Here is a 26198-nt window from a genome sequence, read left to right as displayed (position 1 = left end):
TACTATGTAGGGGACAAGATCAAGGGAAGGGCACACTCAAATGGAAGTCAAATTTAACACATGATGGATGAAAGGAGCACCTTGTGAAATCAGCTTGTCCTGATCAAAGGACAGCCTGTGAATGTGATTCCAAGGGTCTACAGTATTTCACAGGTTTGCCCCAGTGTCCAGGGTGCAGCGAGGCTGGGCAGCATTATGCAGACTGCAGCCTACCACTCAACTACAGTGAGGCCCACTAAGGCGCCAGTGGGGTGATGATTCACAACAGGCCTCAACAGGGTGGGGATGGTAAGATTCCCAGGGGCAAAAGGTCTAGTTTCAGGACCATCTTCTTCCTCTGTTCTGATTATGGGTTCATGTGTAGCCTTCAGAGCTGTCACTGCATCATCTGGTAGAAGGAATGAGAACAGGAAAGGTGGAGGGGGTAAAGGGAATGTGTACTTAAGAAATGGTAAACAGGAAAACAGAACTACCATATGACCACACCTGGGTATTTTTCTGAAGAAAATGAAAACATTAACTTGAAAAGATACCTGCCCCCTAATGCCCACAGCAGCATTATTGACAATAGCCAAGATATAGAAACAATCTAAGTATCCACTGATGGATAGGCAGATAAAAGAGTGTGAGATACACACACACATACATATATTCACACAATGGAATAGTATTCAGCCATAAAAAAATGACATCTTTCAATCTGCAATGATACAGATGGTCCTTGTGGGTATTAGGCTAAGTGCAATAAGTCAGACAGAGAAAGACAAATACTATGTGATTAGTGAATGTAACTTATATGTGAAATCTTAAAAAAGAGAACAGACTGCTCACTGCTAGAGGTGGCAAGTAAAGGGTGGGTAGTCAAAAGGTACAAAATTCTAGTTGTAAAATAAATAAGTCATGGGATAGAATGTGCAGCATGGCAATTATAAGGGCTTCCCTGGTGGTTCAGTCGGTAAAGAGTCTGCCTGCAATGCTGAAGAGCCAGGTTCGATCCCTGGGTTGGGAAGATCCCCTGGAGAAGGAAATGGCAACCCATTCCAGTATTCTTGCCTGGAGAATTCCATGGACAGAGGAGCCTGGCAGGCTATAGTACACGGGGTCACAGAGTCAGACATGACTGAGCGACTAACAGACGTCTAACACAGGACAACTACTCTTAATAATACTGTATGGTCTATTTGAAAGTTGCTAAGAATAGGCCTTTAAAATTCTCATCACACACAAAAATTCTGTAACTGTGTACAGTGATAGATGTTAATGAGACTTACTGTGGCGGTTGTTTCACAAATATCAAATCATTATGTTGTACACCTGAAACTAATAAAATGTTGTATGTTGATTACGCCTCAGTTTAAAAAAAAAAAGTAGCAAGCAGGAGTAAAGGACTGGATTTGTGTGAGCAGGACAGTATAAAGAGCCGAAGTCAGCTCACCCAAACTTATTAATACAGCCCACAAGGCCCTTCAACATCTGGTGCCCATCTACTTTCCAGCCTCACCAACCTTTAGTCATTTATTCTTTCAAGGAAAAATGAAGAATGGCTAGTTCAGCTTGCAATTCACAAACAATCTCAAGAGTGCTTTTCCTCAATAAAAGTGCTGTGCTTTGATATAGAGCAGGAGTGCTTTGAACATTTTCACTGTGTCACATGGAATATTAAAAAGTTGTGTATTCAAGGAGATTCAGTAAAATTAATGATTTCTATTGCCTCATTAAGGACAGATTTAAGTGAACATGGTATTAAAAAAAAACAACTCTAAGTGTGTAGTGGTAAAGAATACAATGACTGTGAGTACAGTTCAGTGCCACTGCCAGGGTTTGTGCTAAGGCACCAGCAGTTTGCCTGTTGTTGCTCTGCAACAACAAACAGCATCTTGGCACTATTATGAAAACAGCTTTGACCTTGTAGATACCCTGAAAGGTTTCCAAGGCTCCCCAGGGTCTGCAGAGCACATTTGTGAACCACTGTTCTAGGCAATGGGGAGGGATTGGCCACCGCTGGAGCTGTGCTTTAGGGCAGGGGTCCCCAAGCTCCAGGCCTTCTGTTACATCAGTGGCAGCACTAGATTAGAAACAAAGTGCACAGCAGATGTGTAATTCACCTGAATCATCGCTAAACCACCCCCAATCCCCCGTCCATGGAAAAACTGTCTCCCAAGAAATCAGTCCCTGGTGCCCAAAAGGTTGGGGACCACTGCTTTAGGGCCATCAAACTGGCTGTGATGGCAGAACAAACTGTAGGCTGGAGGGGGACTGGAGGGCAGAGTGAGGCTGTGACAACCCAGAGGAAAGCAGGGAAGGAGTGTAGCTGAGGTGGGGACAGAAAGGAAGAAAAAGAGGTGAGGGGTGTTATGGGGAGAGGGAATGAAGCCACAGAGGCAAAGCTGGTCCTGATCCTGCCCAGTGACTGGAGATGGAGGAGGAGTCAAAGACCACTACCCTCCTCAAAGGAAGGCATGGGGCCTAATGTCTCTCCGTCCCCACTGTCTTGTATGGAACCAGGCACAGAGGGTTACCTCAATATATGTTACCTAATCAAAGTCAGGTAATGTAAGAACAGCAGTACCATCAGAGAATGGGAGAATCCACCAAGGGCAGCTCGTTGGGGATGGGAAGCAAGAGAAGTCTGTGTCCCTGGCAAGCTTCAGCCAAAGGAGGGTGACATAGCAGCAAAGTAGGAAAACTCACAGGTCAGGATAAAGCCAGTCTCACCTAGCCCACAGCTAAACCAATCAGCAAATGAGGCACTGTTGTAACTGTGAGGCATGATGAGACCTCAGGTCAGCATGTCATACAGAACCCTTCAAAAAGTCCTCAGATACGTTAAATTTATTTTAAAAACCTGAAAAGATATATTTCAAGATATTATTAACAGCAGTTACTTGGGGAGAATGAAATTAAGTGGGTTCAGAATTTTATTTTTTATAGTTCTATCGTATTTGATTTCATTTTGTTATGATACAGTTGTTTTACCTTTAGGGAATAAATGTTTTATTTACTGCACGGTTTTCCTTATGAACCTCTCTGCCATTTTCTTCTTGTGCTTCTCCCTGCTTAGTAACTGTCTTAGGTGTGCCAAGGAGCCCAGCTAATCCCAGTTGCCCAACCGAACACTGAAGTCTCTGACTAACTGCTTCCTCTGGCAATATCAGATACAGATCTACACTGCTTATGGAAAAGTTCGCTTTATGCCACTTTGCTTTTATGAAAGACCTTTGTTAGTATGTATACATTTTCAAGAAATACTAAGAGGGTTTTCCTTTTTATGAGAAAGGATGAAAAGTGAAAATGGAGGTCAGCACATCTTGAATGTTATAGTGGCAGCACGCACCGTGGGCAGTGAGAGTGGCACCACTGAACTCCTTCCCTAGGAACGACACTCAGCATCTAGCTGATGGAGCCTGGAACTCTCTCTGTGAGCATCTGTGCTTGATCTCCATTTATTTTGTGCATCCATTAGCAAGATGTGTCCTAACATAATTGCTTTACAGCATTTCGGCTTAAGGAAGATTTCACCAGAAGGTCCTACTTTCAGATAGACAGGAAATCTGTAATTTCAACCTGACGCAATCTAAAGCGTTAAGTAAGGGACTTCCCTGGAGGCCCAGTGGTTAAGACTGAGTTTCCAATGCAGGGGACACAGGTTCGATCATTGGTTGGGGAACTAAGATCCCATGAACCATCTGGTGTGGCCAAAAGGTAACAAACTTTTTTCTAAAGTTATGTAAAATGGGCATCCAATCTTACCTATAGGTCAGCCCAACTCTGCGAAGCGAATCCTCTGTAAACTTGAAACTTCAAATGCAATAATGCTTCTGTCAGGGGCTGCTGTTTTCCAGCTACAGGAGAGCTTTCAATGGCCTCTGTGCACAGCAGACATTATTCAGTTCTCCATCGGCCTCTGCTTCATCACATATGGCATGAAAATCTTCAGAAAGCAGAAACGTAAAGGATGTAAAAATATTGACTTAATGACCAGAGAAGATAAAGATCAACCTGTATTCCCTGAATCTGTGTTATACCAGTAAGTAGGTAATCACAAGGCAATCATAGATTTCCCCAGTCTTTAAAATCAGGCATTGGAGCATTTAAAATGCTGACACAAAGCTTTGACTTAACAAGTGTCTGGTTTAAGTTTTCAAATTATGCTTCCACTGTGGCATTCCAGACCCAAAAAGAAGTAATTGGACTCGGATAACAGATAGGGACACCTCTGTTCCCCGAAGAGCCTCGCGCAGAAGGTAAAGGCTGCCACTGCTCTGTTGTCCACTTAGAGATGAATGAACTCTGGGTCCATCTCCCAGTTGTCAGGTCTAAGACTCACAGTGGGGAGGCAAGAGTCAGAAAGGAAAAGCAGATGCTGAGAACAGCAGGTGGCACGAACAGGAACAAGGTTTTCTGCCAATTGCCTAACTATTGCTGGTTTTCCATCTGATGACTTCATTTTCCAAATGTCCACTGCTATTTTTAATCTCATGGTTCCACTTATCAGCTGCCAAGGTTGATTTGTCAATTTCTCTATGCAATGAGTATGTACTTCCCCTTTTCCCAACAGAAAAGCTCTGAAAATGTAGTTTAAATCCAAATTCTAGGCCCTTATGCTAACATTTCTAAAGTGTTTTCCTAACTGGAAGCCGGATGTATTTCATCATTACCTCAAATCACATGTCCCAAACTGGACTTGTCCCTAACCCCCAGCTACCACTTCCTTCCTCCTTTCCCTTTTTCTCTATCACATTATCACCCTGCCAGTCACTCAGCCACAGAACCTTGAAATCATTTCTAATGTTGCTTTCTCTTCCAACCTCTTAAGCTCCAACTATTACTACGGTCAGGCTCTCCTTCAGCCTGGTATGTAGTTCCTTGAAAAGTAACACCCATTCATCCTTCCAGGCCCATTATAAATTACTGAGAGAAGTCCCACAAATTACAGGAATAGTCCCTGACTTTTTTTCTACTTCATCCAACATTGAATTGAAAGCACATCTACTATTGTAATACTCAGAGTTGGCTCCCCTCATGCACACGTGGCTCTCCCATGAGGCTGTAAGCTCCTCAAAGGCAAGGACGTATCTTTTTCATCTTTGTATTTCCAGCATCTAATGTAGTATCTGGCACAAAAAGGGGCTCCAGTTAATATCTGAATGAATTATTTCATCCATAAAATATTTCTTTATTGTTCAGAAGAGAACATTAACACACAGAATAATCCTTCCTATTGTGCATTTTATTCCCAAACAAATCTCTGTGGCCCAAGGAAACTATTTCCAAGGTCCACGAAAGCTCAGGTTATGTTCCCTCTCCCTGTGGCCACAATGCTTCCAGGGACAACCTCGAACACCCTTGACTTTTAACTCTTTGCTTTCAGTCTTGCCATAGGTTTGAATCTCATGGCCCCTTCTTGTTGCCTATAGTAGGGGTTGGCAATTGTTCTCTGTAAAGGGCCAGAGTCAGTATTTTATACTTTGTGTGTCACATGGCCTTTGTCACAACAACTACTCAATTTTGCCTTTGCAGAGCAAAAGCAGCCAGAGATGATATGAAAATGAGTGAGTGTGGCTATATTTCAGTAAGACTTTATTTATGGATGCTGAAGTTTTAATTTTATATGATTTTTGTGTCACAAAATATTAATTTTCTCTTGAACTTTCCCTCAGCCATTTAAAAATGTAAATGGCTTGCAGTCCAGACAAAAACAAGTGGTGAGCCAGATATGGACTGTAGGCCATAGTTTGCCAATCCAGGTTTCCTTTCCTCACCAACTCCATCCTTCTACACATACACACACACACACACATTTCTGTTCATTTCCACCTCTAGTAGAGCTAAGTAAAAACAGTCTTCACAATTCCTTTATGGACTTTCATGTTATTCTATTTGGAGCCACTCCAGGGCTGGGGAGAGAGAAAGTGAGTGGGCTTTTGAGTCATTAGGGCCTAGATTCAGAGTCTAGCCTTATTATGTAATAATGAGGTAACCCTGGACATAATATTTAACCTCTCTTGTGTTTCACTGTCATCATCTATCAAAAGGGAGCAATAACATCTATGTGACAGGGATTTTGTGAGAATGAGCTAATCTGGATCAAGTTCATGGCACAATGCCTGGCTTATAGTATGCACTCAATAAATAGTTAATTGTTACTCTAGCTTGGGATATAGCTTCCTCAGATCAGCTGTGACTCTGGAAAGCAATCCAGCCACTCTGTAAACTACAACTGGGCAGCAGAGAGAACAAACTGAGAGCAGAGTACAAAGGCAGAGACAGAATTTGGAGGTTTTCAGACACGTGATCCAGGATTCTGAGTGCCTGGTTGGCCCCGATTCCTCCTGACACCATTCCAAATTCCAGTGGGCCTCTTTTCCTCCTCAGAAAGAACTTCTGACTCTCACGCTACCTGAATCTTCTTAGCATTCCATATGAAATATCCAGAAGAGCCCTGGAACCCTCTCCTCATTCCCACACCTCTTCCTGGTGGGAAGGGTGGGAAAGGGTGAAATGTGACCGGGCCAAATCTCACAGACTGGTCTGCCACCGGATCTTACACAGGTCAAGCACCCAAGTCTCTCTCAATTATTCACGAATTTTCTGCTGTACAGGGAATGAATTTTTTTCAGAGTTCAAAAACTCTACAGAAGCTTTAGAGAAAAAAAAACAAGTACACAAATAAGACATTTCCCCCCATAAAACATCAGTCAGGGTGCAGATAAGACAGATAAGCTTGTGGTATCTTTGTCCTTGATCCGAAAAGCCAGATTTGAGCCTGGCACTTTCCTGTTCCAACACTTCTAATGGGTATCTACTGCCTCTGGAATGACCAAGCTCCCATGCTGTCACTCAGGGCCTCCACAGTCTTGCCCTAGCCCACCCCTCCAGCATTATATCTTACCACTCCTCTACAGAAGTCCTCACCTATAGCCCAGGCAAAATGGATAGTTTCTACCTAACTTCACTGAACAGTTTCCAGCTTCCCACACTTGTACATAACTCAGTCACAGTACCTGTAGCATTTTATTGCACATCTTCCCCTAGACTGTGAGCTAGCCACAGGGCAGACTGTCTGATTCACCTCTGGGTCCCCTACCCCTAGCACAGTGCCTGACATGGGGCAAACATTCAATAAATGTTAATGAATGAATGAAAACATCTGAAGTTATTCTGCCCTTAAACTGCTTTAGTTGGATTCCTATTATCAGACTAAGCACAGTCTAGGTCATTGTTGAGAAGGAGAAAGACCTAAGAGAAAGAAAAGCATGACCAATGTGATCCAAGCAACAGAAAATATGTTTTAATACTGAACTAAAAGAAAACACAGCTGTTTAGCCTCCAGAAGAGAAGATGAGGCCCAATTTGATTCTGGTTTTAAGTCTACAAAAGGTTCTCATGAGAAAATCTTGATCTCATCTTCCCTTATAATCAGAGGGAACTTTTCCATATTCATGGAAAGTGGAAAAAGAAAAAAACATCTTAAGTTCAGGCTAGAGGGGCTTAAATCGGAGAGAGAGAAGAACCAAATCAGGTAGCACTTTTCAAAAGACACTGTTACTGTACTTTTTGGCAAGTGAATTGAAGGGGTTTGGCTGAGTACTGTTTTTCTGGGCTATGCTACGCAATTTGTGGGATTTTAGTAATCTGACCAGGGATTGAACCCTGGTCCTCAGCAGTGAGAACACAGAGTCCTCTGGACTGCCAGGGAATTCCTGGCAGGCACTTTTGTTAAAGGCTGTGCAAAAGGAAATAAACATGCAGCTCTGTTCCTATTTGCTGTGGAGACCAGGTGGGTGAAACAAAAGTCAGGTAAGACTTTTCTAATGAGTCACTGACTCTGTTTTTTAGCCACTGACTTTTAATTGACCCTTTTCCTACTGGCACTTTTTGTCATATCATCCTTTGCAGGCATACCTCAGAGATATTGCATGTTTGGTTCCAGATCACTACAATAAATCAAATCACATGAATTCTTTGGTTTTTTGGTGCATGAAAAAGTTATATCTATACTATATGGTAGTCTATTTAGTACGCAATAGCATTATGTCTTAAAAAAAACAATGTACATACCTTAATTAAAATTAATCATTACATTAAATCAATTTAATATTATTAAAATTAATTAAAAATAATAAAATACACTTATTGCTAAAAAATGTTAACCATCATCTGACAATACATAGTTGCCACAAACCTTTAATATGTAAGAAATACAATATTTTCGAAGTGCAATAAAATGAGGTATGACTATGTTTCAAATTTTCTTGATGGGACAATGGAAAGAAAGAGAAGGCAATGATATCAGAGTAAGACAGTAGGGAAATGGTCATAAAAATATACCTTCTATAAAACCAATACCTAATTGGATATCAATAATAATTATCCATAGTATTACTATTGGGACTTTCCTGGTGGTCCAATGGCTAAGACTCCATGCTCCCAATGCACGGGGTCCTGGTTCCATTCCTGGTCAGGGAACTAGATCCTGCATGCCACAACTAAAGAGCTCGTGTGCTAAAACAAAATGTTCCCATTCTCCAACTTTCTTTACCTCCTTTCTGAAGACAGAATAAAGAGCCCCAGTCTCGGCATTTGAAGTCTTGCAGTATAGTGAAAAGAACACAGGTCTCTGAATCCAACACTAACAGGTTTGAACCAAGCTCTGTCATTTATGAGCTACATGACTTTGGGCAAATCACTCTAATCTTTCTGAGGTCCAGTTTCTTCATCTTTAAATTGGGGTTAAATATCCCCATGTTATAGGATTCTGAGGATTAAATAAATTATTGTGTGTAATACATCTAATATACTCAGCCACAGAGCAGAGTAGAGACTAGATAAACGTCAATGTTCTTCTCTTCACACCTCTATACATTATGGCCACAATTCATCATTTCAGTTTATTTCCCTTTCTCACCAAACCCATTCCTCTCCCTCTACCTCACCCCCACCTCTAGACCACTGCCCAGGCTGTTCCTTCTCACTGGAATGAACTTCCTTCAAGGCCTAGCATAAATTTTCCAACCTTCAGGAATCCTTGCTGAACCCCCTTTGGTCATGTTGGGATTGATTTCTCCTACTTTGTTTACATTCTTTATTAGATTTACTAGAGTCAACCTGATTTCAGTTATTTATGTACTTATCTGTCTTGCCAACTACACTTGAGGGAGAAGGCTCTGAAAAGACAATTACTTATAGGAGAGCAGGAAATGTGTTGCTCTCTTCTGTGTATATTTCTCAATACCAGGGTCCTGTATGTAGAAAGAGCTCAATATGTGTTTTTGAATTGAATCTTGCCACCATGGTTTTTCCAGTAGTCATGTATGGATGTAAGAGCTGGACTACAGAGAAAGCTGAGCGCCGAAGAATTGATGCTTTTGAACTGTGGTGTTGGAGAAGACTCTTGAGAGTCCCTTGGACTGCAAGGAGATCCAACCAGTCCATCCTAAAGGAGATCAGTCCTGGGTATTCATTGGAAGGACTGATGCTGAAGCTGAACTCCAATACTTTGGTCACCTAATGTGAAGAACTGACTTGTTTGAGAAGACCCTGATGCTGGGAAAGATTGAAGGCAGAAAGAGAAGGGGACAACAGAGGATGAGATGGTTGGATGACATCACCGACTCAATGGACATGAGTTTGAGTAAACTCCGGGAGTCGGTGATGGGACAGAGAGGCCTGGCATGCTGCAGTCCATGGGGTTGCAAAGAGTCGGACATGACTGAGTGACTGAACTGAACTGAATCACTGACTGACAAACTTTACAGAAAGCTCCTGGACTGAATTTCTAAAATTCTGCTCTCACTGCCTGACTTGTTTAACACACAATTTTTAAAGTATACTGATATTCCTAAACTAAGAGCCACCAAAACTCATGCAGTTTGCTTCATTCTATCACCCACTCTTTCAACACACTCTGGACTCGTCTAAAGACATTTCTTTAGGATATAGGAAGACATGGCTGGGAGGACATCACTCCCTCATGGAGGTAGGTGACCCTGAAGAACTGTTCTACCCCATCAGTTAGAACGACAGCCACTGAAACCATATTAAAAAGCAAACAGTATTCTAGGCCAGAATACTGGAGTGGGTAGCCTTGCCCTTCTCCAGGGGATCTTCTCAACCCAGGGATTGAACCCAGGTCTCCCACATTGCGGGCAGATTCTTTACCAGCTGAGCCACAAGGGAAGCCCAAGAATACTGGAGTGGGTAGCCTATGCCTTCTCCAGCGGATCTTCCCGCCCCACGAATCAAACCAGGGTCTCCTCCATTGCAGGCAGATTCTTTACCAATTAAGCTATCAGGGAAGCCCTTAAAGCAAACATAAAGAACCCAAAAGTAGATCTGAATGATTTCTAGGTGCCTCTGTTCCCAAGTCTATAGAATACATAGTTTTGACATGTCACATGTAAAGCACTTAAAACAGTATATGCCACATAATAAGTACTCAATAAATGTTCGATATTTTCTTATAAAGTAGCAGACTGGAAGAAAACAGAGTCAGAATCTTTCACCTTTCATATTATCTCTACCACTGACTCATGTCTTGTCCAGTCTTGTCCCTTCCCCTGTCTGGGCCTCTTCCCATCTGTAAAATCGAAGAAGAACCAGATGTTGCCCAAGCTCCCTGTACCTTCAATAAGGTATATTTCTCTACAATCACCAAAGAGCCTTCCTGTTACAGATGGTGAAGCTGCTGGCAAGGAAAAATGGTAGCTGCTGGTTCCCAGAGGAGAGGGGCCATGGCAAGGTCAGAACAATTGATTGGTAAACCACCTGTGCACCTTCCCCTGTGTGAACTATAACACATTCAGTGCAGGTTCCTGAACAGAACATCACCTCCTTGCCAACAGAACTCACAGCAAAGGCAAGGCAAGAGGCTGAAAACAATAGTAGCAATGATGGATTCTGCCTTGTGCAGGATTCCTGCACTTTCTTACCTTTGATGCCTATAATTAGGGCACCATCAATCTAAACTAGGACTCTCCTTAGGCACAAAAAGAAGAAAGAACACAAAGGCCCACTCTGAACCTGAAAGCTCATAAAACAAAGACCAAAGTGAATATATAAAAATGTCACTGACTCATCTGACTGCACACATTGCAGAGGCCTACTATGTGCCAGGCAGAGGAGGGATGAAACAGACATGGTCCCTTTCCACCAATGTACTCAGAGCACATCCTGGGGGACATATCCCAAGGTATACTGTAATCAGAGCTATATTCAAGGTGTAGTTTCTGCTACAGAAGATGGGAAGGGGGCAACTAATCCAGTAGTGGGAATCAGAGAAGCTTCAATGACAGGTTACAGGAGACACAGGCCTTGAAAGATGAAGGTGGGGACTCTAGGAAGAGTGAATAAAGGAACATGCAAGGGAGTACTTGAGGGAAATTTAAAAGAAAAAAGTTTATTTTGCCTGGGCCATAGGGTGCAGGTTTGAGAGAACAAAGAGAAACAGGGCAGGAGAGCGATTTGGGAACAGATTATGGAGGGGCTTTTCCATGAGGCCAAGGAGTCCAAACTCCATAAGGTAGGCAACAATGCCAACCAAGGTTTCTGAGCAGAGATATGTTGAGAACATTTCTCAGGAAGATCACATGGGCACCCATGAAAAGGAAAAAGGAACCAAGTTACTATATTACTATGGGATCTTCATAAGTTTGGGCCAGAACCCAACAGCTCCTGTTCACAGAACTTACTGCTCAGGTTCAGCTTCATGCAATCCAAGTTTAAGAGGTGCTCCCTTGCTAGGCCCTATAACCATCAAAATCTGCTAGCATAATAGGCCTCCCAAAGTCAAGAACTCAAGCAGCACTATGGATCACAGAAAGGGAAGAGCTGATGTGGGAGAAGTTGGGGAGAGATCACCAAAGTCTCCAGCTGCCCCAGCTCCACATTAAAAAACAAAACGAAACACCAACCTTCTTTACATTACTTCCAGCCAAGCCTTCTTTACAGGGGCTGAAGCTAAGGATAGTGGGGCTGAAAGCGCTTGGGTCAATGGCTGAAGATCCAGTGAAATAACAGACATGAATTGTCCAGTTCAGTGCTGGGCATATGAGGACTGGTCAAAAAGCACTGACCCAACCTGTAAAGTCGGCTCCACCTGTAAACCCCACTGAGGCTTCAAAACCTAGGTCACCTTAACTCTTCCCCCAAGGCCTTTCTAACGTCCAAAACGACCCAATTCCTAGAAATCACACTCATTTCACGTACCAAATATTCAGCACCCGATTCATGAGAGGTGCCACATTAGGGGACTGCAACTCACCTTCACAATGACCCTCCTGTTCCTTTTTAATAGAAGAGAAGCTAAAGCTCTGGGTGGGAAAACAACTTACACAGCTACTAAGTGGCAGATACAGTCTGTCTTCTTAGGGAGTTAGTTTCCAGGCTACCTGTCAGATGGTCAATGGCAGATCAAAGGCCAGGTGAAGGCACACAGCTAGTTAGGTGGCAGAGGTGAGATCTGAACCCAGGACTGCCTGACCCAAACTCGAGCATTTCCAACATTTCAATCCTGTCACCCACGCTGGCCTCTGATCTGCCACTGACCATCTGACAAGGTAGCCTGGAAACTCCCTAAGGAGACACTGTATCTCACACTATTCTCTCTCCTCACAGGACAGCGACCCACACACGTCAGGAACTTTTAAGTGAAAACAGTTCACTTTAAAATAATGGAGTGCACAGATACGAAACATTCCTCACATGAAAAACTATTCATGACGTTGGACTGCCTGAGCCTCGGGCCCAGCCATATAGCCTAATACGTACCGAGTCTCAAACCCGCCCCTGGCTAAACTCCGACGTCGGACACCTGTCACAAGCCAAGCCCCAAACCCAGGCGCCGGCTGAGCCTGGATTGGAGACACACGATGCGCCCAGAGCTCGTCCCGGACGGAGCCTCAAGGAGAGTCTTAATGAAGCTGCTCCTTCAGCTGTCCGCCCCCGCCTGCCCGGCCGGCCGGCAACAGAATAGAATCTGGTCGTGACCTCGGGCCGTTCTGAAAGCCTTGACAGCTCCTTCCCAGGAACAGGACTCATTCACGGGCCGCCCCTCCCTCCCCCGTGGGCGCCCCATTTTACTCGCAGGGATATCTCGCTGTCTGGGCTTTACCTCAGCTGACTCCTGGCGGAATAGGTCGCTCGCACTCCACCTACAGAACGCTCCCCCGAGAACGCGGAAGCGGCAGTACTAGCCCCGAGGGGCGGGCCCGACCCAAGAGAGGCGTGAGGGGCGGAGCTGCGCCTGCGCCCTGTTGGCTACGCGCTGGAAAGGGTGGGGACGTACTAAGTAAACTGCGCAGGCGTGCTGGGAGAGGGGCGGGGCGATTGCTGGGGTAGGGGGCGGGGCTTGGCGTCTTCTGACGCTACCTTTTCGGACTGGAGGTCAGGAGTCCTGGGAAGCGCCTGGAAGCAAGAGGCCGGGCAAGGAGCAGGTATAATTATATTTACCGAGCGCTTCTGCATGCTTGGAAGGAAAGTTATGACCAACCTAGATAGCATATTCAAAAGCAGAGACATTGCTTTGCCAACAAAGGTTCGTCTAGTCAAGGCTATGGTTTTTCCTGTGGTCATGTATGGATGTGAGAGTTGGACTGTGAAGAAAGCTGAGTGCCAAAGAATTGATGCTTTTGAACTGTGGTGTTGGAGAAGACTCTTGAGAGTCCCTTGGACTGCAAGGAGATCCAACCAATCCATTCTAAAGGAGATCAGCCCTGGGATTTCTTTGGAAGGAATGATGCTAAAGCTGAAACTCCAGTACTTTGGCCACCTCATAAGAGTTGACTCATTGGAAAAGACTCTGATGCTGGGAGGGATTGGGGGCAGGAGGAGAAGGGGACGACAGAGGATGAGATGGCTGGATGGCATCACTGACTTGATGGACGTGAGTCTGAGTGAACTCTGGGAGTTGGTGATGGACAGGGAGGCCTGGCGTGCTGTGATTCATGGGGTGGCAAAGAGTCGGACACGACTGAGCGACTGATCTGATCTGATCTGCATGTTTGGGAGGAATATTTTGAATGCTGCCAGTCTTTTTAAAAACGAGAACAAGTTCTGTAAAATTTCTTAGAAGGTTTGGGTGCTTAGAAATTTCTTAAAGAGATGAGAATACCAGAGCACCCTACCTGCCTCCTGAGAAATCTGTATGTAAGTCACGAAGCAACAGGTAGAACGGGGACAGACATGGAACAACGGGCTGGTTCCAAATTGTGAAAGGAGTACGTCATGGCTGTATATTGTCACCCTGCTTATTTAACTTATATGCAGAGTACATCATGCGAAATGCTGGGCTGGATGAAGCACAGGCTGGAATCAAGGTTGCTGGGAAAAATATCAATAACCTGAGATATGCAGATGACACCACCCTTATAGCAGAAAGCCAAGAGGAACTAAAGAGCCTCTTGAAGAAAGTGAAAGAGGAGAGTGAAAAAGCTGGCTTAAAACTCAACATTCAAACAAACAAACAAAAAAAATCATGGCATCCAGTCCCATCATTTAATGGCAAATGGATGGGGAAATGATGGAAACAGTGACAGACTGTATTTTCTTTGGCTCCAAAATCACTGCAGATGGTGACTGCAGCCATGAAATTAAAAGGTGCTTGCTCCTTGGAAGAAAAGCTATGAACAATCTAGACAGCCTATTAAAAAGCAGAGACATTATTTTGCCGACAAAGGTTTGTCTAGTCCAAGCTATCTTTTTTCCAGTAGTCATGTATGGATGTGCGAGTTGGACCATAAGAAAGCTGAGAGCTGAAGAATTGATGCTTTTGAACTGTGGTGTTGGAGAAGACTCTTGAGAGTCCCTTGGACTGCAGGGAGAGCAAACCAGTCCATCCTAAAGGAAATCAATCCTGAATATTCATTGGAAAGACTGATGTTGAAGCTGAAGCTCCAGTACTTTGGGCACCTGATGTGAAGAACTGACTCATTGGAAAAGACCCCGATGCTAGAAAAGATTGAAGGCAGGAAGAGAAGGAGATGACAGAGGATGAGACTGTTGGATGGCATCACTGACTCAATGGACATGAGTTTGAGCAAGCTCTGGGAGTTGGTGGACAGGGAAGCCTGGCATGCTGCAGTCCATGGGGTTGCAAAGAGTTGGACATGGCTGAGCAGCTGAACTGAACTGAAATGAATGTCTCAATAGCCAGATGATCCTGAGTCACTCAGGCTTAGGTTCCAACCGAGGTTCTCAAAATTGCTATGTGCCCCACATGGCACCCAAGTTCAGTTAAACAGAGATGAGGGCTTTAGGGGCTCAGAGGAGGAAAGTCTTAAGGAAGGTCTCCCCACATCAGATGGAGTTCCAGCCATGCCTGTGGGGGCTCCCTTCACCATACACTCCACACAGCTCCTGGGGGTGGGGCAGTGGGAGTACCAACAGGAAACAACCTCCAAGAGGCTGCAGTGTTCATGAGGTCCAAGGATGGTGGGGGATCCTTTACACAGCAGGTGAATTCTCTGCTCCAGCATGGGGCAAATGGCTCGCTTCCCTATTCCCTGCTGCAAATATTTTTATGGCTCCTGAGCCAACAGGAAAACAAAGCCTTCTGCAGCCTGGCTGCTGTTCTACATTCAATACACTGCCTCTGCCCAGATCCTCTCTTGCCAAGTTTTGCCCTATGGGGGCCTCTTTTGTGTAGCTGAGGCCCCAGCTCTCTCTTTTATCTTCTGTCTGTCTAGTCTTCTCCAAGCATCCCTCTGAATTTCTCAAAGTAGTTTTGTGAGGGCTTTCTGATGTATTCAGACATTCTCATGTAAGGTACAGGTCTTGGCCACACAGTTCTGAGATAAATATACCATTATATGGTGTATTCCAGAACCACCATGATCCCAGAGCCTGAAGTTTCTGAGTCTAGTAATTGAGGGAGTAGTGAGTGACCTGTCATAGGAGGTGTGCAAGCAAAGCCACCTTTTAGAATGCTGGACTGGGGCCTCCTCTGGTAAGCCAGAAGGGGCTGCCTTACACACCTACAGCAGTGGTGGAGGGCCTTAGACACCTACAGCAATGAAAGGAGGGACACTGGGCATCAGGAAGGCAGCCAGGCAACAAATGATTCAACAAGCTATTACATGTCAAGCGTTTAGAGTTCTACCTAACACACGGTGCGTGTTCAGTCGCTCAGTCGTGTCTGACTCTTTGCAACCCCATGGACTGTAGCCCACCAGGCTCCTCTGCCCATGGGATTTCCCAGGCAAGAATACTGGAGTGGGTTGCCATTCTCTTCTCCAGGGGAATCTTCCTGACCCAGGGATGGGACCCATGTCTCCTGAGTCTCCTGCATTGGAAGGTGGACTCTTTACCACTGAGCCACCTGGGAATCCCACACCTAACACATAGTATTTGTTATTATCGTGAATGATCCACAAACTGAGTAACCAGGAGTTTAGAAATAAGTAAGTCCCTTACTCCCACAGCTGATCATTAAGGAGATGGGGGAAACTGGGGTTCAGAGGAGAAAGGAATGTGCCAAGGTATCTTGGGGGCTGGGTGGGGACTCAAACCCAGGTCTCTGCCTCCTAGGAGAGCCACTGCATAAAGCCAGGCTGTCTCCTTCTCAGAGAGAAAAAAGAGCTCTAGGTGGGTCTTTGCTGACTGTTTAAGAACCAAGCTGTTTTTCAACTCTTATTTAGGCAGTTTGGGTAAGGGGCTGTGGAATGATAGCAGGACCTGAGCTAAGAGCTTCAGGTGTCCCTGGGGAATAAACTCAGGAGTCAGCCCATGTCTTGCCACCCCCACTTGGAGCTCTAACCAGCACCCAACAGCCTTAAGAAGGCCTTCTTCTGCTCTGATTAGGGTTAGGGCTGTATTTCTGTCCTGTCCCTTAACCCATTAGCTCCAATAAACTACCCAGATTAATACGACGGGTGAGAGTGGCCAGTGCCAAGTGCCCTGAGCTGAAACAATGACTCTCCAAAGAGACTGAGTTCCCCGAAGGTAAGGCCCAGCCCTCCCCACTCTAAGATTCCTAGCCTAGCCCAGGAATTCTAGGTCGTGAATTCTCAGAGCCCTGGGAAAACCTCAGTGTCTCCACCCTGGGGAGCTGGGCCAGATGTAACCACACCAGCCAGCCCTTCACAAGGCCCAGGATCTCAGGACACAAAGCCCTCCCTCCCATTCTGGCCCAGTTCCTTCCACAGCCTGCCCAGGAGCCATGTGGCACGCAGACCACAGCTTCCCACCAGGCCCTTTAGTTTGCCTCCTTTATTTTACCAAAAATAACAAAGATAAATTTTCCCTCTGTTTCACAAAAAATAGATTGCCCCCATTCCACTCCCCCGCACCGCCACCACTTTCATAATCAGCACTGGCAGTAGCCTAGACTCAAACTCCCAATATACAATCCTCTTTGGGAGACTCTTTGACATCCCCCCAGACCCCCAGCCCCACGCCAGAATTTCTGGCGAAGCTGCTGAGCCAGTGTTTCCCTTGGGAATTTCTCTGGAGGCAGCTGTCCCAGGTCCAGCTGGCTGGCCCCAGGAGCCCCATCTGCTTCCCCAGAGATCTGGCAGCTGCAGGGCCATGGAGAGGGGCATGATTTTGGAGGCTTGGCTCAGCAGACAACCCCAGCAGACCACAGGGGTGGTGGGGTACTCTGGCATCAGGCTAGAAATCCTTGCTTAAAGCAAAAAACAGCTGTGTTCTGGAGAGAGCTGTCAAACACTCCTTTGGAGTGCCTCTCATCTCCCTGTGTGGCAATCCACAGGCCTGGGGTGAAAGTCAGAACCCCTGGTTTCTACTCCAGCTCCACAAAAGCTTTGCTGGGAGGCCTTGGACAATTTCTCCCACCTCTCTTCTGGCTTCAGTTTCCTCCTGTGTCCACAGATGTTTCTGTAGGCGAGAATGGATGATCCTCAGATTCCTTCTGGTTCTCCATCCTGGCCCCCAGCCCACCATCTCCAGGACAGGAGGGCCCTGTCCCTGTCTCAGTTTTCTTACTTGTGGGTCTGGGTGCAGGGCTGGACATGGAGGTGCTGAGTAATAAGTGCTGAATGACCATGCCAGTTTCTCTGTGGATAGCTATGCTCTGAGATCTAACCAGCTGGAATGTCTCAGAGATGGTTGGGAAGGTACTTGCAGGATGGGGGCTCTCCAAGCCTGGAAGAGTCTGTTCACAGCTATGTGGTCCTCAATATCCCAGATGGGAGATAAGGCTCTGGAGTTTCCCAGTTCAAGTTCATTAGCTCTGTGAGTTGGAGGATTATCTTCTACTGGGTTTCAGATCCTCACAACCACATCTGGAGATTCAGGGAGCTAGATTGGAGTGTATGATTCCTGATTTAAGGACAGAGGACCTTTGTGGACATGAGGGATCACCCCTGATGCCTAGGAGGCTGTCTATAACCAGGCCTTCCTGGAGGCAGAGGGATGAGGGAAATGATAGCGCAAGAGCTTCTCTGGCTGAGCAAATCCGAACCTGTGTCTATGGTGGGCCAGGATTTTAAATACTCAGGATAGGGCTCCCCTTCCTACCTCCTACCAGCTCCCCAGAACTCATGCTGATGTAAGATGGTGGCTTGGAAGGTTCAAATATGGAGCTACATCTATAACCACAGTTTGTGCACTTAACACACAGGGTCAGGCACACCAAATGGGGTAACTGACTTGTCATCATTCCTAGGTGGTCATGGTCTGAAAGCCCTAGTCCCTACTTCCTTTCATCCATCCATCCATCCATTTACCTAACATTTATGGATGGCCCATGTGCCAGGAAGGTTCTAAGGCAACTTGCTCTCACAGACACATCCCATAGTCAATATAGCACACATACACACAGATACATAAATCTCATCCGTGTCCACTCACAGACCAGCTGCTCATGCTCTTGCACCTTTCTTGCTATCACTTCAGCCACATCCACACTCCCCAAATAGGCTTGGGAAGCACCGTGGAAGGGTCAAGTGTCAGAGCAGAAACCCTCTAGACTTCATGCTGGGGGGTTAGCTTCTCCTTTCCTCCTGTCTGCCTGCCTTTAAGCTCTTCCTTTCTCCACTTCCAAGCAGTCAGGAGGACATGTGGGCAGATTGAGAACCAGAAGTTCAGGGGCTTTGGGTGTGTGAAGGGGCTCCAGGGCCTTCATGTCCCTCTGCCACCAGACTTCTGATGGTCCCCTCCCTGGGACACTCTGTGTTCAGATGGTCCATCTGACAGTCAATAAGGTCCAGGTCTGGGCTCAGTGACAAATCCGTTCTGTCATCTCCCTCTGCAGAGACACAAGGTGGGGAGGAGTCAGTCAGAGCTCAGTGTACCAGGCAGCCCCTTCCCAAACTCCAGGGCCTGGCAACTCTTCTGCCTGAGCCTGGCCCCTGTCTGCCACTACCACCCCCCAACTCCAGGCTGCAGACCTGTATCTGTAAACTGATACTTGAATGAATTCACTATTAAAGTACAAAATCCACTGTTAAATGAATTGCGGTCCCCTGATATATCCACTTGGGTATTGGATTTTCTTAAAGCAGGGAGACTTTGGATCTGAAAACTCACAGAGGCTAGCCCTGGTAGGGGAGGGCAGTGGGGGCTTGGCCTCACCAGTGGCTCCAGCTCCCGCTGGTCCACCAGGCTGAACTCGCGGATGAAGTAATAGAAGTGCTTGTAGCAGGTATTGACATGTGCCTCGGCCCCCATGCTGAGGATGCTGTCAAAGTGGTGGATGTAGACGTGTACGAAGACGCGGAAGAGACGGGTCAGGATCTTGGTGCAGACCTGCTGGAAGTTCTTGGGGAAGGGAACTCCTAGGGGGTGGGATGGGCAGATAGATACAGGACATCAGCAACCTTTTGATGAAACTCTGCCCAACCCTGCCCTTCCCCCACACTGCCCAGGATGGCCTCTTTCCCTAGCACACTTCCCTGTGGGAAACAGAGATCAAGGTTTGCTTTCTCCCGTACTTCCCTTTTTAATGAAGCACAAAGCTCACTGTGCCTCTCCGCTGCTGAAATACAAATCATCTTCCAATTTCCCCATCACCCTGAACACGACTCTACAGCCTTGTTGGATCACTGACCAACCCTGCTGAGACTATGATGGAAGTTATGCCACAATTCTCTCCAGAAACATGTGCATCTGCAGATGCTTGCACATAACACTGTTGGATGCAATTCCAAGGGGAGTTCATCAATATCTGGGGCCCACTTTTTTTGGGGGGGCCACTTTTTAAAATATGGGCCTTCAGGATTGAATCCTGTCTTCCCAGCATGGTAGCTGCTCAAAGCCTTTCATAATCTGATCCTGACCTGCCTCTCCAGCCCCACCTGACTCCTTTCCCTTTGCAACATTCACACAGCGGGCCCCAGACCCCAATCCTGAGAATTCTTAAATCTTCAAGAATGAATTCAGATATTTCTCAGTCCTTCAAACATTCAATAACACTTGCAAGAAACTTCCATCTGTGAGCCAGGCCCTGTGCTGGGTCTTCTGCACCTTTAGCCTGGTATGATAATGGATATGGCAGCCACTCTAGCTTTAATAAAACTGAGGTCCATAAACATGGAACCACTTGCCCAAGGCCACATAAATATTAATTAGTATAGACTGGAGGTAGGATTCAAGCCCGCTTTGCACTGCATTGCAGCACACCTCAAATAAATGCTATAGACCCTGCCAGCGAGAAAGCCCAGGACTTTCTCTATGAAAAAGGCACGATTTCTGCCCAGTCTCCCATGCTCACAGTTGAATTTGAGGCTACACCCTCTTCTCTGCTGTGGCAGAGTCATCCCAGAGTTAAGGCACAGGCATCTGGGATCTCACAGGCCTGGGGGTGAAAACTAAAAGGGAACAAGAGCTCAGACACAGGCCCACACTGACTCACCCCACTCCATGAGGCCCTTCCCCTTCCTCACTGCTCTCGGGTGGGGCTGAGCCCTGTCTCCCTGTGAGCTCTTCCAGGCCCAGCCCAGGTCCCTCAGACTTGTCCTGCCCATCTAGACTCGGGGTCTTGGGTCCCATGAGACCTGAGCAAGTTCTGAGTACCTCCTGATTCAGTGTATTTTCCGTCTCTCCGCCTGTTTGCTCCCGTGTGAAATGAAGATACCTGGGTTGCATGTGATAGTGCAGGAAAGGGCAGGCCACCGAGTGGGGAGGGGTGTGGGTGCTGATTTGTGACTCAAGGCCCTCAGCATTCAGACTTCTCCCCTCTGGGCCTGACCACCCTGGCCCGCCCATCTCTGATTCCCATAACCTTAACAAAGACGCACAGGAGGCCAGGTAGGGCGGGCTGCAGTGATGAACACAAGGTCATGCCCACTTAGCTTCTAAGGCAACGCCTCCTCTTGCTGCCCTTGAGTGAGGAGGCAGGGCCAGGATGATGTCACTCATCTCCCCTTCCCACCCCCACCCTTCCAGGCTGCCCAACTGAGCCTAAGACAAGGCTCCCTGACTGGCTTGAAATGGAAAAATTCTGCCCTGAGGGCCCACTGCAGTGGAGATACTGTCTGGCCCCCAGTACTGATCGCCTTTCCTTTCCTGGGGCCAGGAGTCAGAAAAGACTCGGAAGCCGCAGCAAGTCAGATTAGCCCAAACAGGATGACTTGCTACGAGCACCTTGAGGCACTTGTTCTGGAAGATTTTGAGAATCATCATAGTCTTGCCTGGGTGGTCCCTGGAGGGACACTCAAGCTTCAGACAAAAAGAGGCCCCAGAGAAAACAAAACGAAACGAAAAAATGGAGCCTGACCTGCCTGCCAGGCGAGACTCACCTACGCGCGTGGGAAAGACATCCTCGTCGTTGATGAGGCTTTCGATCCAGTCCATGAGCAGCGCCATGTAGCGCGGCGCCGAGAGCTTGGCCGGCCGCCGGTACTGGCGCTCATCCTGCCAGCGGTACTCGTAGCGAGGCCCACCGGCCATGACCGGGCAGCTGGTCTCGCTGCAGCGCTCGGCCATGGTGCCGTAGATGAGGTTTATGCGGTTGAAGAAGTCTACCACATGCACGGCGATCCAGTCATCTATGTTCTCGCCGGGCGGCAGCCTCACCACGCTGCGCAGGTCCAGGCCAGACTTGAGGGACGCCTGCGCCTTCTTATACAGCTCAAAGCGCTGCGTGCCCGGCTCAAAGCGCTTCCGCGGCCTGAACGTCTTGTCCTTGGAGAACACCTGCTTCAGGCACAGCGCCATGGCCAGGCTGGGCCAAGAGTCCAAGGGCAGGACCTGCGGATTCCCTGCCAGGGCCAAGGGCAGAGGGGAGCACGGTGGTCAGGTCCTTACCAAATAAATGGACTTGATTTCAGCCACATCATTGCCCTCTCACCTCTTGACTTTTGGCCTGGAGTTCTCAGCCTGGAATCTAAATCCTCCTCTTCCCCTCAATCCAGTATCCTGCCCTATTGCTAGCTCCCCTGGTTCCCCCTGCCAAGCTTTCCACAGCCCTCCCACCTTTTTTCTTTCTTTTCCACTTTCATTGTGTCTCAGAGAGGGCTGGGCCTAGGCTCCAAACAGGTGCTCCTCAGACTTGCTGTGGACTATTAGAGTTGGCAGAGGCTCCTGCAGGAGGCAGGGGCCTGGGTGAAATGATCTCTGGGGATCTCACGGGCCAGTTGGTACAGCGTGGGAGAGCCTGCCGGCATTGTGCTGAGGGTAGAGGGGGGAGCCCCCACCCTTGGCTTCCTCTGGGATATCCCGTAGTCCATCCGGCCACCGGGGATTCCCAGGGAGCAGAAGGGACTTTTCTACCAAAAATGTCCTTTCCTTTTACTACCCTGAAAGGAAAGAGCTCTCAGATGGTCAGCTGGGTGGCCTCTGAATGTGACTGCAGGCATTGGAGGAGAGGGGGAGGGTGGCAGGTCTAGAAGGGCACCACTTCCTGCAACAGTGGCTGGAGGTCTTTCCTCCCAAGCCTGCCTCTCCAGCCTGAAACCCAAACCAGAACAAGCCACTGCCCCTCCCACTGCACCTGACATTTGGTAGACCTTTCTAGAGTTCCTACTATGCGCCTGGCACTGGGAGGCGGAAAATGCAGTCACATTATCCAGTTGGGACCATCCAGAATTCAGAATTTGCTTTGCTTCTTAGAATTGAAGGATCTCAGACTCACAACAGCCTTTGAGGACGATGATAAGAGCTCTAGGCTTTAAGGCAGGAGGCCTGGGTTCTAGTGTCGTCCATCATTGCTGGGTGACCCCTGCAGCAGGGAGGGATTTGGCCCATGCAGTTTCCCAGGTCACTCATAGGCCAAGTTCCTGGGACTTCCAGGGTAATCACCTCATTTTCCCTGTGAGTTCTTTTACTCTTGGGAAATGCAGGGCCCCAGGTACCCACTGGAATTTAGCCACATGAACCATGATCCTGACCCCAGACCAAGCACTAAGGCTGAGAGCAGGCTAAGCACTCAGCTTTGGCTCCAGGCTGAACTCTGACCTGGCCTTGACCCTGGTCAATTTGAGTCCTGAACTCTAACCCTAGACTAAGGCTTGAAAACAGCCACAAAGCCTGGCCTTGACCTCAGAGCTGACACTGGAGTACTTTCCTTTCTCATATCTCGAGTAACACAGGGTCAGGTTTGGGGAAAGGAGGGTGGGAACAAGGTGACAACTGGGTGTAACCAAAGGCACAAGTGGGTTGTCACGTCAGACAGCAAGTCAAGCTAGTGGAGAAGTTTGAAACAAGGATTCCTCTCTGTGCACATAACACACAGGCCAGGAGGGGAGAAGTCAAGTAAAATGAGAGGAGTTTGGAGAGTAGGGGCAGGTCTCCCCACAGGATCTTGTCGTCTTGAAAAAATCCTCTAAGATGTGGCAAGTCATCCATCTGCTACCCCTCAACTTCTCACCCAAAGAAGTGCTCAGTGTGGGACCCAAGCTTCCTGACCCTAGAGGAGATTTCCATACTTCACATGACCCTGCATCTAAATTCTGCTTGGGGAACTTCCCTGGCCATCCAGTGGTTAGGACTCTGTGCTTTCAATGCAAAGGGGGTGGGTTCGATCCCTGGTCAGGGAACTAAGATCTTACACATTACGTGGCATGGCCAAGAACATTTTTTTAAAAAGAAAAAAAAAAGAAAGAAAGAAAGAAACTCACCTTATTCTTAGGGCAGGAGCTTCCAAAATCACACTACAATTAGTTGGGTCCCTGGGCTCTCCACCTTTGCACAGCCCCCCTCACTGACAGCTACCAACAACCTACCCTGGCATTCAACATCTCATCCTAGCTTTCTTGCCCCACTTCCCTAGAGCCACCACTCTGGGCTTCTTCCTGATCCATGAACAGCCCCTCAACTCCTGCTTCTGTATGTTTTCTTACACTGGTCCCTGGGCTTGACTCCTGCCCTCAAGTTGAACACTACCTCCTCCCATAGCCTCCTCTACTGCACCCAGATCTCTTTGTCCTTGGGTGGAGACTACTCTTTGGTCATTTTGTCCTCCACCAGCTTCACCTCCCAGCCTAGGTCAGGCCTGGTACATACTGGATGCTCAGGCTTTGTGGAAAGCTCAAAAGCAAGAATCATCGAGTTGAAATAGCCCTGAGAAATCAACTGGCCCAACTCACTTCTTGAATGGATGAGGAAACTGAGGCCCCATAAGAGGACTTTAGGAGCCTGGGTTCACACAGCAAGTCACAAGCAGGGGATCTCCAGTGGCACAATGGGACACTGGGATAAGATGGGGCATGACAACTGGTCAAGGGCCATTTTCTTGCCCTAGCTGCTTGCCACTGGTCTGGTGGAGATAAGGAGAAAGGAGGGGAGTGAAGGAAAAGGGGAAGCATCTTCCCATCCACTAGACCAACTTAATTCCTGTTCCCCCAACACACTGTGCCTCCCCCACACTCCACAGCAACTTGGGTGTCTTAACCAGTGAGCTAGGGTCCCACCTTCTTGCTGCAGAATGTCAATGCCTGGGTCTTTCCCTGGGGAAATGAAAGCTTGTGAGGGAGGGAACATGGACAGATGCCCTTGTATCCAGGCCACTTGTCTGTTTTCACTTGCCACTCTCATCCCTTTAGTGAGTCTCTTATCTCAGAGAATCTCTGTCCCCTCCCTGGAACCATGGCTATTCCCCCTCTTGGCCCCCGTTTCCTAACTCTGGATGTCCTTTCATTCCTAAAGTGGCCAGTGATGGCTCGCTCCCTGGGTGGGCATCTGGGTTTCCCAAATAAAAGTCACAGAGGAGCCCTGTCTGCTTCTGACACTCAGCCCCCTGCCAGGGCCACACCTGCCACTCCTCCAGTCCTGACCCAGGATCTTGGCCCCAGTCGGAAACCAGAATCCAGCCTAGAGTAGAGCGATGTGTATTAGCGGGGTAGGGGTGGGCGGGAGCGCTGAGAGCAGAAATCCAAGAGAAAAGTCGAGGCGAGGACTCCCAGCTCCTCCCCGTGGCGCTCGGCCACCCACGACCACTCCTCGACGTCTCCCAGAACACCTGACGCCCCCATCTCCCCAGCCCAGCCGCCAGGACAGATGGGTCGTAGGACCCAGAGGAGCAGGCCTGAAATTTCCGCCTGCGAAGACACGCCCTCTTCAACCGACGCGCCCCCACCCTACCCTGACTTTCCAGCTCCGAGTCCCGGACCCCGGAACCAGGGTTGTGGGCACCCTGCTCCGGGCGCAGGTCGCCTGGGGACGGTGCCAGGCCGAGACAGCCGAAGAAATTAAAGTGGAAGAGAGGCTGGGCTGTGTGCGCGGCGGGGCGGGGGAACTCACTCACGGGGTCCGCCGGGTGGGTTAGCGCGAGTCCTCTCTGGTCGCGGAGTCACATCCCCAGCGCGTGGTCCTCTCCTCCTGTCGGTTCCCGGCCGTGCCGGTCTTCTCGGTTGTCCTCCTGCCTGCCCTGCCGAACCCGCTGTCGCCCTCCGCCCCCAAGCCGACGCCAGCTCCGCCCAGGCCCTCCCGGCCCCGCCACGCCGCGGCCAAGGGGCGGGGAAGGGGCGGGGAGACAGGACCCCCCTCCCAATACCTTCGCCTTTCCGGAAAGTCCATATCGCTTCCCCAGCTTCCCAGGGCCAAAGGACTAAGAGCTGGTTCTCTTAAGAGGGTCAAGGAGGAAGCCTCAGTTTCCTTGACTGTAAAATGGGGACAAACCCATTTTATCTAGCTCTGTCTGGAGCTGGATAATGGTGGTTTCCTTGCCCTCCTGTAATCTTCTGTGTTTCCCTTGTCGCTGAGCTCAGAGATCAGATCTGCCATCCACTCCCATACCCTCAGCTCCTGGCAGAGTGCCTGGCACACAGCAGGCACTTAATACCCATTTGCTGATTGAATGAACG

General features: G+C 47.9%; 2 protein-coding genes across 8 annotated transcripts in view; both read right to left on the bottom strand.

Moving 5' to 3' along the window:
- MKNK1 (MAPK interacting serine/threonine kinase 1) overlaps positions 1-13191 on the bottom strand; it is a 45821-nt gene extending 32630 nt beyond the window's left edge. For 4 of the 6 annotated variants that reach the window (XM_005204753.5, XM_059884591.1, XM_059884590.1 and 1 more), the window contains exons 1-2: positions 13112-13191; positions 3751-3931 (exon numbers count right to left, since the gene is read on the bottom strand). The gene's annotated coding sequence lies outside the window, so the exon portion shown is untranslated. 6 annotated transcript variants of the gene reach the window in all.
- Positions 13192-17190: 3999 nt separating this feature from the next.
- Positions 17191-25743, bottom strand: MOB3C (MOB kinase activator 3C). 2 transcript variants are annotated; one of them, NM_001434760.1, is made up of 4 exons: positions 25636-25743; positions 21696-22157; positions 19531-19733; positions 17191-19204 (listed from the first exon to the last, which is right to left on the bottom strand). In NM_001434760.1, the coding sequence occupies exons 2-4, from the start codon at positions 22111-22113 to the stop codon at positions 19175-19177; spliced, it is 651 nt and encodes a 216-aa protein (NP_001421689.1). In that variant the 5' UTR covers positions 22114-22157; positions 25636-25743; the 3' UTR covers positions 17191-19174. The 2 variants fall into 2 exon arrangements, with proteins under 2 accessions (NP_001421689.1, NP_001029927.1); NM_001034755.2 differs by having other exon boundaries at positions 25640-25743.
- Positions 25744-26198: the final 455 nt, after the last annotated feature.

This window comes from Bos taurus, chromosome 3 (genome assembly GCF_002263795.3).
Source record: "Bos taurus isolate L1 Dominette 01449 registration number 42190680 breed Hereford chromosome 3, ARS-UCD2.0, whole genome shotgun sequence".
Lineage (NCBI taxonomy): Eukaryota > Metazoa > Chordata > Mammalia > Artiodactyla > Bovidae > Bos > Bos taurus.
The sequence above is the reverse complement of the archived record's forward strand: the minus strand, read 5'-3'. Positions and strand labels throughout refer to the sequence as shown.

Bases quoted from the DNA above. Each gene is read 5' to 3' on its own strand.
- MOB3C (NM_001434760.1), bottom strand. From the start codon at position 22,113: ATGGCGCTGTGCCTGAAGCAGGTGTTCTCCAAGGACAAGACGTTCAGG. The intron at 19,734-21,695 runs GTGAGTCTCGCC...CCCACCCCCTAG, and splicing joins TGTCTTTCCCACGCGCGTAG to GAGTTCCCTTCCCCAAGAAC. The intron at 19,205-19,530 runs GTGAGGCCAAGC...GTGTCTCTGCAG, and splicing joins AGCGGGAGCTGGAGCCACTG to AGGGAGATGACAGAACGGAT.